Source organism: Mesocricetus auratus, unplaced genomic scaffold, assembly GCF_017639785.1.
Source record: "Mesocricetus auratus isolate SY011 unplaced genomic scaffold, BCM_Maur_2.0 Super-Scaffold_100011, whole genome shotgun sequence".
NCBI classification, from domain to species: Eukaryota; Metazoa; Chordata; class Mammalia; order Rodentia; family Cricetidae; genus Mesocricetus; species Mesocricetus auratus.
In genome coordinates, this window is record NW_024429195.1 from 30,263,386 (window position 1) to 30,280,025 (window position 16,640).

Sequence of the window (16,640 nt, forward strand, 5' to 3'; positions counted from 1 at the left end):
TTTGCAACAAGGGCTTTAAAGATATTTGCTATAAATGCAAAAAGATCGGAATGCAAATTTAACCTTAAACTACTATTGAACAATTAATCATAAAACACATGAAGTCAACCTAAGGCTGCTGAGGTAGCCTAAGTGGCAGCATGGGAGGCCAAACTCAGGTCAGTAGTTCTCACCCTTCCTAATGCTGCAACCCTCTAATACACTTCCTCATGTGGTAGTGACCCCCCAACCATAACATTATTTTCATTGCTACTTCATAACTCTAATTTTGCTACTTTTATGAATCATAATGTAAAAATCTAATATTCAGGATATCTGACAAGCAACCCCTGTGAAAGGGTCATTCTACCCCCAATGGGGTCATGACTCACAGATTGAGAACCACTGCCTTAGAGGGTCTGCCCTGGGAAACCCTCAACTGACAGTCAAAGTTTGGAGAAAGCACCTTACATTGAGAAATCGAAAGGGCACCTTAGAGGCTTACGATGTAATACAAAATGGTAAAGCTCTAAGTAACAACAGAAGCAGGCCTGGAGTGTTCTAATTCACCAAACGAGTTCCCAGCAGCTAGGGCCTGGAGAAAGGAAGACATTTCTTGTGTAATGGCAGATCTCCCCAGCACATACTGACCCATCCGTATTATTAGCACAGCACTGATCCTTGTCTTTCCCTGGAAGAATGAAATGAGTTCAGCCCCAGGCTGTTCCCCAGAACATTTGTCCTCTCTGGGTGACCCCTCTCAAATGTGCTTTCAGACAGTTACTGAATCTTTCATGACTCTGGAACACAATGGAATTTTTTTCCTTCAAGATGAGCGATTTCCTAGGAAGAAAAAGAAAAGAATAATTTGTGCGGTGTTTTGTTTTTGTTTTTGTTTTTATTTTGGGGTCTTTTGTTTGTTTTTGTCTTATTGTAAGTTATAAATGACTAGAAAAAGCTGTTGTGATGTGATCCATGGAAGAGAGAGGAAGTTGGAGCAAATGTAAGCTTTTAGATACATAACTGTCAATGGGATGAAACTCTTTTGAGCTTTCTTGAATTCTGTGTTTACAGGAATAATTTAGGTGGAGAGTCTAAGACACCTCTGCTTTCTGAGGACATTTTAAAACTGTAATAAAAATAGCATATGTTGTGCCAGTGAGATGGCTCCTGGGATGGCTGCTTGAGTTTGATTCAAGGTCCTACGTAGTGGAAGGAGAGAACAGTCCCCCTCAAATTCTCCTCAGTCCTCCCAACATGTGCTGTGTCATGAATGTGCATGCCACATGTGTATAAAAATAGATAGCTATACAGACAGACAGACAGACAGATAGCTATATCTGTATATATCTGTATGGATGATAGATAGATATATAATAAATAAGCAACTGCAATGATAATGTGTCATATACTAATGTAGAAATAACTGGAATTTAAAGCCAGAGGAATGATTTTCTATGTCTGTAAGATCTATCCAGACTCAATATCAATCTCAATTTCTATAATAAAATATCAGGGCCATGCAGTTCCTTTTATCTGGGGACCTAAGAAACTATAATACATTATTTAGCAAGTTGAGTGGAGTTCAATTCAAAGCTTTTATAAATGTTAATCTCTTTCTATATATATATGGGTTAGAAAGAGACTGGCAGGGAATTCACTTATATCTGGTTGAGGACAACTTCATAAGCGACTTAAAGACCTTGTCAACTTTCTCCTCTGCATTGGGACACAGCTTGTGGACAGTTTTCCAGCATGGAAGAGATATGTGTCCATTCTTCATATGCAGGAGAATAGAAGTAATGCAACACAACCAGGAACAGAGTGGCTGAGCAACTGCACTAACCGGTCAGAACCAGATACAAGATAAAGGGCTAGGAGATGGCTCCAGTAATAGGGTTGGTCTTGCAAGCCCAAAGACCTGGGTTTGATCTCCAAGACCTAACTTACAAAAACTGGGCATGGTGGTACACCGCTATCAGCCCAGCAATGGGGACACAGTGACAGCCAGATCCCTAGGCTACTGACCACTCAGTCTAGCCTACTTGGTGAGCTCTAGGCCAGTGACAGACCCTGTCATCAAGTTGATAGCATCTGAATAATGACAACCAAGGCTGTCCTCGGGCCTTCACATATATGTACATACATGCAAATGCACACACACATATAACCACACATACATGAATACACAAACAAGAAGCAAGATAATGGTGGGGATTCCGATATATCAGTCCAACTAGTGACCCCTTTGTAACTATTGAAAGTGTTTCCAGCATCTTAAAACTTTCTTTGTTGAACTCTTTCTTAGAATTTTCAAGTGGAAAACCGTCTTTACTGCGATCATGTATGCTTGACCAAGTAGATTTGTTCACATGGTACTGTGTTTGTCAACCCCGAGCACAGGAAATGGCCTGGGAATTCAGTATAACCTTACAGGTTTTGAAGGTCTACAGCTGTAAAAGCCACTTTAGACCCTCCTGCATTCCTGTTGTTAGGGGGAGCCCATTCACTTTTCACTTCATTATAGCATGACTTTGTCAGGTTACTATTTCAGAGCAATAAATAGTTCTTTCAGATACTGTGGGCTTCCCAATGCATATGAACTATAATTGAAACAACTAATGGTATTGTGCTGATTTAAGGCATTGTTAGTGCATACTGAAGGTCACCCTCACATAAACTATCTGCTTGAGTCTCACGAATGCTACAGAAGCAACGAGGCTGCTTTCTGCTTCACAGCTCACTGGACAGCTTAAAGAAAACCAATGTTCTCTGCCCAAGGTCAAACAAGAAAGGAAATTGCTGTTCCTGGAGGTCAGACCTTAGTCTCTAACTCCATGCTCTCTGCTCTGTCAACTCAGGCTACACTCAGCATCAGTATTCCCACACACGGGAAGCCACAGTGTGACCCACAGCTGGGCTGGGGCACACCATAGCATCTTGTAGCTGCAATGGTATGATACTTGGGAAACACAGAAAGGTCCTACCTATTCTCAGAACACAAGTATAAACTACAGACCAGGGCTCTTAGGGTTAGCCACAGTCTCAACACTGAATGTAGTCACTCTTCCTGTTGTCTCCCTAGCCCAATCTTCCAGAGGCCAATAAGCATGGGCCAGGAGAATACGAAGCAGTGTTTTGTGGCTTTGTCCTCGTGAATAAAGTGTGTGTGGTGTGCGTGGGTGTTTGTGTGTATGGTGTGTATGTATGTGGGGGATGTATGGGATGTGTGTGTGTGTGTGTGTGTGTGTGTGGTGTCTGTGTCTATGGTGTGTCTATGGTGTGTGTGTGTGTGTGTGTGTGTGTGTGTGTGGTGTCCGTGTCTATGGTGTGTGTATATGTGGTGTGTATGGGGTGTGTATGGTGTGTGTGTGTGTGTGGTGTATATGTGGTATGTATATGTGGTGTGTATGGTGTGTGTGTGTGTGTGTATGGGGTGTGTGACTCTGTGTGTGTGTGTGTGGTGTCCGTGTCTATGGTGTGTATATATGTGGTGTATATGTGGTGTGTGTGTGTGTGTGTGTGGTATATATGTGGTGTGTGTGTGTGTGTGGTGTGTATGGTGTGTGTATATGTGGTGTGTATGGGGTGTGTGACTCTGTGTGTGTGTATGTGTGTGTGTGGTGTGTATGGTATGTGGTGTGTGTGTGTGGTGTCCGTGTCTATCGTGTGTGTCTATGGTGTATGTATATGTGGTGTGTATGGTGTGTGTGTGTGTGTATGTGTGTGTATGTGTTTGGGGGGGGGTGTATGTGTTGGCCGGAGACTGATATCAAGTACTCTGTCACTCCCACCTTATTTCTTGAGGCAGGGTCTCTCACTGAACCTAGAATTTTCTGATCTATGAGAAATCCAGGAGCCTAATTTATCTGTTTATTGATATTTATAAAAAGCCCTATATTTTGAACTAAGCAAAATGGTGATTATACACTTACCAATGGGAATTCCATGTATATGGTGAGTATGAAAAGGGAATTGGTTTTATTTTCAACACCGGGGTATCCCAGGAGTTCTATCATGTAAAGTCCCCTCTGGGCAACATTGAAGCTGATGTCATCATATGTAAGTCACAATAGACAAGGTTGACTCTCTATCAATCAGGGAAAAGAGTAGCTTACACTGAACTACTTATATTTACTCCATGAGTTAAAACAACCATTGCACATTATTGTATGTTTTTAGATTGACAGAATCCATCGGCTCAGCAGTCATTATATGCCTCCCACATGCCAGGAATTGTGGGAAACGTTTTCATTTGACTATGTCATATTTTTGAAACATATAGTTTCCATAAGGCAAAATAGTAATAAAAGGCAAAGCTGGGGTTGGAATTCTGTCTTGACTCTAATTCCACTGTGGCCAACAGGTCCAGTGTCCTCCTTCCTCCTGTAGCTGGTTATCACCTTGGCCACACCTGGCTGGACTAGCTGTGACTTCCAATGACAATACCTCTCTGTGCTTCCCTCAACTCCTCACAAGACTAAGGATATTATTTATCCACACGCCTGAGAGCCAGTGGTATCAGGAAAAGCAAAGCCACACCTCACCAGTGTCCTGGATGCTGGTTAGGAGAGCAGTAGCAGGGTGGGCATTCCCACAGCCTCACTGTCCTCTTGGACTGTTTAGGGAAGTCAAGACATGGGGCACTGTAGCCACAGACCTTGTCTAGATGCTTTTCAATTTGGTCTAGTTTCTGGAACTCACTTTTTCCTAAGTTATGCCAGCAAACCTGTAGTGTTTTAGTGACTAAAAGAGAAGTTAAAAACAAAGCAAAACAAAAAAAATTGTATCTCCCAGAATGTAAGGAAAGCTACTAATAAATTGGGCTCCAGGGTCACTATTTTGGGATACCAAATAGAATTTTCCTGTAATATCCATAAAGAGGTGAATCCCAGTTCAGTAGTTAATAATTCTCCAGAGTGAAGACAGATAGCAGGACAAGTCTACCATGCATCTAGCTAGATTTGATAATTCTGATTCAGTAATTTAGTAACTATACATTAAATGGAAGGTCTTTCAAAAAGGGAGAAGGGGAGGGCCTCGAACTAACCTTTGCTCTAGGGTAACAACACTCAACATTTTAAAACCACCACTTTAGCAGGAGGATGAAATTCTTTTTATGACTTATTCTTTGCTTTACCGTACGTACTAGAAATTTGGGGAATGTGTCTAATCGCTGGCATTTAAAAAAAAAAAGTGACCCAAGGGAACTTTCTCTGGTAACTACATGTTTATCGGTAGAGATTCCCATTTATTCTTTTTATCTTGAAATATGTTCCAATTACAGACAACATAGAGCATAATAAAGGAACCACAGTTTTGTGCATGGCTCCTACCATTCTGTTGTCACTGTTCACCATCTGAGATCCTCTTACTCACCAGCTTAGCCTCCTGTATATACTTAGGTGCCAGGCCCCAAACGCTTCAGAAAGATGCCATGCCCCTCTTCCTGGGTTCCAGCAGTCCCAGCTACTATCTGTGCAGGGGAGTGAGCTTTATATCAGCTCTTTGCCAGTGATTTGTGCAGACTGCTTGTACTAAAGAGGGGAAGAGGAACTACTGACAAGTACAAAAACATCTTCCCTTTCCCTCAAAACTAACTCTCCTCAGAGGATGCTCATTTGCAAATGATATTTGACAAGAAATCAAAACCAATAATAGCCCCACCCTAGGATAATATTCAGGGGATGCATGCTTCTTATACCAGTCAAAGACATTTCAACATATAACACACTTGAAATTTATCAAAAAAAATCATTCTACATTTATTTCTTAATTTTCAAATAGATTATTTATGTCATCCCCAATATAAAAATGAGGTCGGAAGAAAAGAAATAATTTGAATCAGTCCACCCTGTGAGAAAGTTTCTTGCTGCATAGATCTTGAGATGGAATGACAAGTGGTTTGGTGGTCCCCTTTGTCTTTGGAAGCCTGATGATAAAACATCTTAATCCAAAACTGGAGACAGGTGAGGATGCCTGAGTGCTGTCACCTTGACCCTCTGTCATGTCAGATGTCACCTTGACCATCTTAGGACATGATGGGAGGGGTGTAGGCTTAACCTCAAAAGAACAAATGGCATGCTGCTTGTGAACAAAATAGATCCTGTTAATTAAAAAAAAAACTATACTTCAGAGCAAACTTCGGGCAACTTCACCCGGCAACCCTTTATTAATTTTAATGAACTTTTATTTGTATGCGTGAAGTTCCTTAAACATCTAATTAAAACTTTACCTCTAACTCGGGATCACTGTCTGCCCAAGTTGGCCATGTTATATAATACCAGCATCTTAAATAATCAGAAGAAAACTTCAGGAGGTGTACGCACTGGATGTACTTAAATATCTATGCGCCTGTGGAGACCTGCACCAGATGATGTGAAATTGTTCAAGAGGAATAAACATGGTCTTCATTCTCATGAGGCAGTCTCACTGATGAAATGTAGCTGGGCACATCTTACTAAGTAAAGGATAGTAGTAAGGGCCTGGGGAGACGTTCCAGTTGCTTGTGTATCTCGGAAATGTAGGGTATTAGGCAAGCTAGCAACTGCCTGTAACTCCAGTCCTTCAAGGACACTTACACTCACATGTATGTATGCACCCACACAAGCAAGTGCATGTGCACGTGCAGGCATGCACACACACACAGAGAGAGAGAGAGAGAGAGAGAGAGAGAGAGAGAGAGAGAGAGAGAGAGAGAGAGAGAGAGAGAGAGAGAGTGAGGGGAGAGAAACTGTAAATCTTTTTGAAAGGTACAAAACTTTGGCTAAAGGGAACTCAGAGCACCCTTTGAAATTGTTAGAAAGAAGAACTAGTGTACCTGCATTTAGCTCCATTTCCACAACTTTAAAAAGGAACCAAAAACCGGACATGGAGAGGTCTCGGGGTAAAGGAGCTGTCACAGCAGCCCGAGCAGAAGCCTGGTTTGTGTTGGAGATCAACACTGGTGCATCTATCTGGGAAAGGGCACAAAAATGGCAGGCAGCAGTGGCAGGAGGGAATGGCCATGCTCAGAGGCCACTGGGAAGCTCCACTATACCCTTTTCTCCTGTTGAGGTCACAAGAGACCATGACACTTAGTGTGGCATTTATCTTCCCAGAGAGAAAGAATGCTCAGCTGGCTCTGCACAAGGCCGCAATGGGCAGCCATCGGAGACTGGTTTTTTCAAAGCCAGCTTCCCACAGGTGCTTACTCCAACTGCAAGAAATCATGAATGGGATTCATTTTTAACATGGACAAAACTGAATAACATTTCAAAATTATGAAGATGGCAGGTGTTTCGGCCTGAATGTGTTTGTGAGTGCGTGTGTACTCGATCACAATTATGAGCATGAACATGTCGATCCTTTAAATAGTCATCCTAAGAAATATTTAATTTCTGATATTATCAAAATAAAATACAGTGCTTGGGGATATTTGTATTTGTATTTGTATTTTCCCGTTTTTGATGTTTCCCCATTTTGGGCAACAGTATGTATGGATATTTAAATCAAAACCAAATGTTATATGTTAAATCCACGTTAGTTCTGGGATAAGATGGGTGTCTAACTTTGTCATCTTTTGCTTTTCCCCTATTTTAGTACGTTTCCATTTCTTCTATTCAGTATCTCTGATAAAGACATAGATCAAAGACAATAAAAGCATTTTTAAAAATTACAAATGCCATGGGGCCAACAAGATGACTTGGGCAATTAAAGCACTTGTCACCAAGCCTGATGCCCTGAGTTTGATGCCCAGAAGTGACATAGTGGAAGGAAAGAACAAACAACCACAAGTTGTCCTCTGAGCTCCAGATGCACGCACTTGTGTGCACGCATGCACACACACACACACACACACACACACACACACGGCACACACACACCCGCAATAAATGTTTCCAATTACAAACTCCACACTAGCCATAGTAAAATCTGTATGTAGCAGACCAATCACAAATGAACTGAGCATCTGTATATTGTACATGCTAAGTGTTTCAGGCACCCAAACTAGATGTGTAGGAAATCTTCTTAAAGATGGAGACTGGCACTTAGCGTGAGCATGAACCAGAAGAGTCTAGCACTTCTGGAGCTGCTAGGATCTCAGTTATAAAGATTGCATGCCTTGAATACTGGATTAGTTGTACATGAAGGTGAAAGGGAAGCATCTCATTAGGAGGGTGCTTCCAAGTGAGCACGCATGTGGTCGGCTGATTCTTCTGGAATGGAAGATTTCCATAATCCTAGCAACCTGGAGTCTGAAGTAGGAACGCCGGCACCACTTCAAGGCAGCCTGCACTACATGGTGATTGGCAGGCCAGTTTAGGCTACACAGTGAAACCCTTTTACAAAACAAATAGTATGCTTATGGCTGGTCTGAGTGATTACACTGTAAAGGATTGATCTCCTAAACAGTCGTTTCCGTGAAGGGGAGGAGAGCTGCCCTTGGCCCTTAGATACGATGGTGTGGTAGGAAGGAAGGGTTTGGGTTCCTCTTATACTTCAGATGCAGAAGAGCACTGACCAAATCATTCTGATTCAGACTTAATCTCAAGTGTCCAAGTGAGGTATACCTGCCAACCAAGTTATCATGAGAACACCTAATTTTTGTCAGGTATCTGGCTCAGAAATCTGAACTTGAGGCAACTTCTCCTAGTAGCTTCTTTCCCTCCCCTGAGAGGCAGGGAGTGGAGCAGCATCCTGTCCATCCTCATTGGTTGACTCTCCATCCTCTCTGTCCCTATATATGTATTGGCTCCATATCCTCCCAACTGCCTATGTTGGCTCCCCATCCCCATGTGCTGGCTCTCCATCCTCCCTGTCCCTATGTATTTTCTTCCCATCCTCCCCACCCCCATCTGTTGGCTCCCCAGCCTGAGACGGCCTTGTGACATCCAACATTGCTCTTCATCTTCCATTCCAGATCACAAACAAGAAAAGCAATGAGTCAAAGCTTAACTTTCTTAAATAACAAATGTCAATGTCATTTGCCATAACCCTGTGTTTCAGTGATATCTTCCTATTTTTCCTAACAAGAGTTGAAAATACTGTTCTCCAGAATTGTTTAAAGTGTTATCATTTTATATGTTTTATTGTTGAAGAAGGCAATTATAAAGTAATGAGAGCTATCATGGAGTTCTCACAGCAAAGTACCAAGGAAAATATTACCCTTTGCATGCAGTGTTTTCTACTTAAAAACATCTCAAGAAATTTGAGAAGGAAATGAGGAAAAGTGAAGTTCACCTCTGATCAGAAAAGGAGTGGCTGAAATAACAGCTGAGGCAGTCCTAAGGAGACAAATCTCAGTCACCTTCTAATCCACTTCCTACCTCTTCTTTTTAAGCGTGGGGTAGGAGTAGATGGCTTCGTGTAGTGTGAAGTGTGTAACGCATGTCTTGCTTGAATGCATTTCCAGGAGTGTTTTCATTTTGTTGTCTTCGCGTTGTCTCAAATACTAAGTCAGTGTTGACCTTTTGGTATCGCTATGACTATGAAGTTGAACTATTGTGTATTTAGGTTTCTTGGAATGTGTTAAGCAACTGCCCTCTGTAAAGAACACCACAACACAGCAGCTCTACTGTTGGTTCTACAGAACTACTCATGGCAAAATTGAGCAGAGTCACTATATCACATGCCAGCTGGAATCTAGATTTTAGGAGCAGCATCCTACAAATTAGGTGGATAGTCAGCCATAACAGGCTGAATGGAGGACAGCAGATGAAGGTGTCATTAGGACGGGAGGGGAACTTGGATAGATGAGTGGAGTCACCATGTATGACAGGCTCTCAGATACCCTTTCTGCAGTCACAAAGAGGGAGCCTGGAGAGTTCTGCTGCTCAGACTGTATCACATTTGTTAAACGACAAAATTCATGGGGTGTTGGCACTAAAGCTGACAGTTACAACGGGGAACTAACCCGGTATCATGACTCTTTCCAGGTAGTAGGTGTAACCTTGAAGAAAAAATGGCACTGTCTTCAAAAAAGTGACCTGACCCTGGCTTTGGTGGGTTTTTCTGCAAGAAATGCAAAGCCCCGCATGTGTTTATGATTCAACCTTTCAGCCGACCACTGCTTTGTTCTAGAGTTCAGCATGAAAGGACTAATTTTTGTTTGGTTTTTGTTTCGGTTTTAGTAAAAAGCATGTCTGTTGCTAATTCTAGCTACTATAGTTGCACATGTAAAAATTCTCTCTTTGTAGTTCCTAGATTGGTAGCATTTCAAATAAATGACATTTTGAAAAAGTCACCTGAAATTTTTTGAGATGCTTATCAATTGATATCTTCCTTCTCATCGCAAGAAGAGTCTGAGTTACTGCTTTTCAGTTGTACCTTATAATACTAGATTCGGTCCTTTAAATATAGTAGGGTTTGAATATAAGCATGCCACTTTGTTTATTGCTATATTAGTAGAACGTCTTAGAGCATGGAAAGACTTCTTCGCAAATGATTTTGCTCTTGAAAAGTTGCAGAAATAAATGTTATAGGATGGTTATTTCTCTATAAATGAGCATAGTTTATAAACATATAGTAAGTTAGTAGCATGCACTGTTTCACTCAAACAATGTTAATATCTGAAAGACATGTTAAATGGCTGAATAGTATCCCAATCCATCTTTCCCCAGAATTCAGAATTGTGCTATTATCTATTTTAGGAAAGTCACATTGCTTCATTAAAGAGGAAACCTGGAGTTCTTGTCTACCCCAATTGACTCTGCAATGAAACATCAAGTTTCCCTTTATTCTTCCAGAAGTCAGTGAGCCCAAGGATCAAGGCCACGTAGTCTTTTGAGAACACACATGCAAATTCTTACCGATCCATCTGTGAAATTATAGCTCCAGTACCTGCTATTCATCTTGGGAAGGAACACAATGTCATTTAACAATACAGTCCTTAAGCCAAAACAAACAAGTCTTAAAATCTAGTAACTGTACATAAAGGTTTCCTTTTAAGCTGAAAATATAAGCTATGTCTGGCTACAGTTTAGGTTAGAACCCGAGTAAATGGAGAGGTTTGCTCCCCGAACCTGCTTTTCAGATGTCCTTGAAACATCTAAAATACTAATATATTCCAAGCCCTCCTGTATTGCATAGGTGAGGCTGTCCAGCTCTGGTGAGTTCTGGAGTTAATTCCCTTTCCAGGCAACATTCCCCTTAACACACACACTTAACACCTGTCCACGAGTCTCTCTGTAAGACAGATATATCTTAAGTAACTTGACAACACAAATATTTTATATGCTTTTAGTATAAAATTATTTTCTCCAGGGAGGTTCTGGCAAGAGACCTGAAACAAATGAAAGTTTTTGTTTTGAAAGTACCAAGAGATTATTGGGAAAGTGATGTTTTCTTTTGTTCCATGATGACATACACATATTTACTCTCATAAACTTATAATTTGGTCAGCGCAAAGGATAGAATTATAACATCCCTTGGTGGTTCACAATTCTCTTTATGTGAGTCAAACCAACACCAGATACAGCAAGATCACTGCCCCAATGGGAATATTTCACTTGTATATTTATAGAATTCTTCAGTTAAAAGACATGTTTAAAATTGTACTGAGGTTCCTTGGTCCAGAAACACTGAAATTAGGGGAAGAAATTCTAGTTGACTCAGGTCAGACCATCCCATAGAACACCATGGATAAAACCCTGGTATGTAAAGAATACTTAAGAAATGAATTTTGTATATTCCTTATGCCAAATTCACTGAAAAATAAGAGTCCAAGAAAAACCCAGTGAAAGCTGTTAGCAAATCAGATCCTGGCTCTAATCTGCCTCTAGGGGCTATCTCGCCATACTTTATAAACGAACACAACAGGAAAATCATAGCATGCTAAAATTGATACTATAAAAATACGTTCCTCTCATATTAATTGCCTTCAAATATATTATACATATAAAAGTACTATGTTAAACAGGTCCACTGTGACAGGTGAAAACAGTAGCTAACTAAAAGTTCACAAATAATCTTTCAGATTTTGTGTGTTTTCTCCTCAGCCAAAAGCCTCAAGATTCCCTGGCAGCAGCCCACCTCTTCACTCATGTCGGACTGATCTCTAAACATTATCCTATCTTGTCCTAAATAACTTCAAGACGCCTCCTGACACATTCGTTGTTGGTTTCACTGTTGTAGGGCAAAGGCTCTAGGGCTGCAGATAAGGCTGTTGCCATGGTGATGAAGGAGATACCGAGGGAGGAGTCTGCAGAAGAAAAGCCCCTCCTTACTGTGACATCACAGGTGGGCAGACCCATAGGGTTCCTGTAGGAAGCTGACATATGTTAATGTATCAAAAAATGTGATCATCAGATTTAAAAAAAAGCAAATCTTTTGAGCAGTTTCAATGAAACAACTGTAAAATATAAATGAAAGCCAAAATTGCAAAAGAAAGAAATTAGTTCTTGATCATGATTATTAATTTTCATTATTCAACCTTAGTTTTAAAAATTAAGACAATCTGTGTATAACACTCTGCTTCTTTAAAAGGAGTCTTGTTGACTTTGAGAAATAACAATAACAAGCAAAAAAAATCGAATTCCTGAATAAATCCAGTCGTATTGTATACATATGTCAGTTTACCAGTAGATGCTCTACATTTTCTTAAATGTTAAATATATTTGTTGTGACTTTGCATACTACACATTTGTCTATACATATTTATGTCGATAACTAAGTTACAGGAATGAGCCGGAAGTCCCTGAGTTGCCTTGCAGAAAATGGCTCTCTGCTCCTCCCCACACTTAGTGGTCCTGATGAGGAAACACCATCCCTATTTCTAGCACTAAGGGGCCATTTTCAGCCTTTATTGTAACACACACAGAAAAAAGTCCACATGTGTCTTTGGAGACGCACTGAGACTGATCCTGCACATGCCTGGGGACTCCCGAAACACCCTGTAAAAGTCTCCATAAATATCTATAGCAGACTCATCGCCACCCTGTGCAGTTTCCAGTTTTAAATTCTGAGATGAAAAATATTTTTCTTGCATTTATATTATAATTTAGATTAGGTTGTTATGTTAAACATTTCATTTCTTCCATAACGCATTCGTAAATGCACTGATTCTCTCCCGATTATGCACACGCCTAGAATTAGAAAAATGGCCATTTACAGGCCCCATGAAGCGCATTTCTGTCAAAAGCTAAATTATGGTGGCTTATTTTCAGACTATCAGCAGATCTGGTCCCCAGCTGCTGCCAACATGTGTGGTTTTATTTTATTCTAAATGCCACGTTGTAAGTGATGAAAATTATATATAACGCCAAAATTAAATAAAGTTTTAAGTTATTAAAGGTTTCTAGAATTGGGAAATTTTATGTTGTGAGAGTTGGTTTGTTGTTGTAGTTGTCCATAGAGAAAAGATGATTTACCCTCAGTGTCTTCAAGTTATCTGTCTTTTACTGAGTTGACCTGAAGTATATACCATTTTACAATGATCACCTGCCCATCAGAGTCAGACCTTTGTGAATCCTAGATGTAAAATATCCAGCCCATAATACTTCTGTGAATGATTGGCAGGTGAGCACTTGGCAGCTGATGAGCCACACACCTGTGATAATGTTGACTCTTATGCTATACCATTGTGTCTTGGGATACCACAATTAAGACATCCCTGGAGTCTCCCAAACCTATATTTTGCTGTTACTTCCCAGTAATTATTTTCACATGTATAATATGAACATTATAGTCTAAGATTGAATTTAAAATTTCATGCCCAATGACATTTTTGATATTGTAGAGAAATCATGAATATTGTCATCCTCTCACATTCAGAACATTTGTGTATGCCCTTTTAACTCTGTCTAGTGTTGTGTTGACTGTTTCTGAGAGACTTGTTATGACTTTACTGCATGAAGATTGTGTAATGCTTTCTTTAATGCTTTGTATCCTTATTGCATATTGGCCAGTTTATGAATCAGCAGACAGAATTCTGATTCATAAAATGAGATGCACTTGTTGTAATGATGATTCTATGGAACTCAGTGACAGCTCTGATACAGTAATTTCTCAACCAAATGTAGTTTTATTAGCTGATATGTTTTTTACATGACACATGAGTGGCTTTTCCCCCCTGGTATGCACCAGTGTCATGCACAAGTCAAAAGAAGCTGAGTGAGCTGAAAAAGTGAGTACTTCCCATGGCAACCACAGCATCCAGTCCGTCTACCATGCCACATTTCTTAGTTGTTAACCTGTGTAAATGTCCTACTGTCTTGACATGTTTGTCCTAGTGTCTGTTGTAAAGACCACTATGACATAGCACTACATATTGCTCAGTACAAGAACTCATCTTCATCCCTGGTATATCAATGCCAGATGTCATGTCATAGACACCAGACATGTCTGAAGCCAATTGCTACCCTCTCAGAATAATCATAAAAGATAAATACAAAATATTCTATGGTGTTACAGCACCGTGTTCAGTAACTGTTTACTCAGCAGCCCAATATTTCAGCATTTTAAAATGCTGTTCTAGAACAAGCCAATGCTGTGACTTGTTCTAGAACTTGGAGAAAGATTTAGCTAGTCATTTTCCAGTGATACCATCTTTGGCAGATGAAACAAAAGCAGCAGAATTATCCAGATGACTGGATTCAAAAAACTAGACCCCAGAAGGTATAATTACTACTTCTATAGGAACAAACAAGTCCAAGTTCATGCTGCCCTAAGTTAATGTCAACTCCAAAAGTTTGTAAACAGGCATACATTGATAAAAGGTTTGAAGGAAAAATACAGATTGCTAAATCTTTGAGGAAAAAATTCCTTCAGGCCTGGGCTCTCTCCAGTGCTGTAGTCACTACTCACGTGGCAGTTTCAGCTTCTGAGATTTGCTGCAAACATTTTAAAAAGAAAAAAGACTTTGAATGCTCAATCCCAAAATATGCAAACTATCATGCTGATAATTTTTATTGATCACATGTTGAAATATTTTGGAGATGCTGAGTTAAATGTGTTGCTGAAATTATTTTCACTTGTTAATAACCACTGAAGGTTTTTATATTGTAAACTTATTGTTGTTTATATTAAGCAGCGCTGCTGTAAGCTGTGACACTGTAAGCAGATCTAATTTTATGATAGACAGAAACCCATGCACACAAAGATTATGCCATGGAATATGAGGGTTTGTTTTTATAAGACAAAATGGGCTTAGTGAGTATATTCCTCTCTGGAGGAAACTTGAGGGAGGATTTAATCTCCTGGCTTTTTAAATAAAGGTATACCAGGCTCCTTTTTCCTCCAGAGTGCAATGTCTTAGAACTGAGTTTTGCATCTCTTCTGCATAAAGGGCATTTTCCTTCCTACTCCACCTCCATGCTGCGTCTGTTCCCACTTCTTATCCCTCCATAGGAATCTGGTTTTTCTGTGCATGATAAAGAGCAAAAGAGCAAAGTCCTTAACTGGGAAAATGTTCTTAAGGTGACTAAACATAGCCTCATTTTGGGTTAAAAATGATTGCCTTAGGTGTATGCACCTACCTTCCTTAGTAATAACACTGCCCAAACGTGGAATGGCATTGTCCATCTCTTTCTCCACAAGTGGATAAATTTTATACATCTAACTGTCCTGCCTAGAGAAAGTATGATTGTCAAGGATTTGGAGGATGTTTGACCTTGACGGTGACAAGAAGAACTAACATGGGTGATGGGGGGGTGGAGCTGTTAGTACACAGATACCTGAAGCTCTAGGGTATCAGGGTAGGCATGACCAGGCTCTGAAGCCAGACTGTTTAAGGGCTGCATGATGGTTAACTTACCAATAGACTTAGACAACTCACATTTCATGTTAGAGAATCCCCCACATAAGGTCACTATTTTGATGGGCATTCAATGAACCCTAAATTTGCATAGAATTAATAAGCTATAAAGTAGTTCTATAACAAAATGATAAATGAAAAGCTACCCCACAACTGACATACACTTCAAACCAACAATGTCGCACACAATAAGGGAGTTTTTAAATGCACAGGTGCATATTTGTGCTTTGTTCCCGTAGACACAAATCGAGCTTAAAATTCTCAGTGTCTATTACTCTGATATTTACATCAACATTACAAATATGAGATTATTTATCAGTTGTTTCCAGTTTACAGCTGCCCTGGTTTCATTTCTGTTGCTGGGACAAATACCCTCACAAAGAGAAACCTGGAAAGAAAGGAGTTTATCTGTTTTACAGGCTGTGCCCATTATTGTAGGGAAGTCATGGTAGAACCCTACAGTACCACATTCACAGTCAAGAGGAAAAAGAGAATATATACATTCATGGTTGCTTGCTCTTAGATTTCTCTTTTCTTGTACTATTCAGGGCCGCCTACCTAGGGAATGATACCACCCACTGTAGTATTGGTGTTTGTACCTCAGTTAACAATCAAGGCAATCCCCCACTGACACACCCACTAGCCAATCTAAATAATCCCTCATTAAGACTTTCTCCAGGCATTTCTATGTAGTGTCAAGTAGATAATTAAAACTGGCCTGCACCAACTTTATTGTTTTAACTTTAAAAAGTATTCCCTAAGTGTTGAAATGCTTAAGCAACAGAGCACAATATTGACCTGAAGTGAAAACATCAGAGTTTTCAGGGATTAATATCTCATGTGCTGTTTGATTATCTTAAATGCATTTTGCTTTGTTGTCAGACACAAATTTTCACTCTATTTCTTTTAAGGTAAACCCTAAGTAATG

The 16,640-nt window shown here is 40.1% G+C and overlaps 1 protein-coding gene across 12 annotated transcripts in view; it reads left to right on the forward strand.

The window, feature by feature from the left end:
* The window catches only part of Pex5l (peroxisomal biogenesis factor 5 like), a 206,225-nt gene that overhangs the window by 112,040 nt on the left and 77,545 nt on the right, over positions 1 to 16,640 (forward strand). For 6 of the 12 annotated variants that reach the window (XM_021226914.2, XM_013113124.3, XM_013113120.3 and 3 more), the window contains one exon: positions 12,094 to 12,198. The exons of 3 other annotated variants lie outside the window; for them this stretch is intronic. In XM_021226914.2, the coding sequence (XP_021082573.1) occupies positions 12,094 to 12,198 (105 nt within the window). Of the gene's footprint in view, positions 1 to 9,896; positions 9,963 to 12,093; positions 12,199 to 16,640 lie in introns of all 12 variants that reach the window. 3 more of the 12 variants (XM_040754509.1, XM_040754510.1, XM_040754512.1) reach the window with 1 other exon arrangement.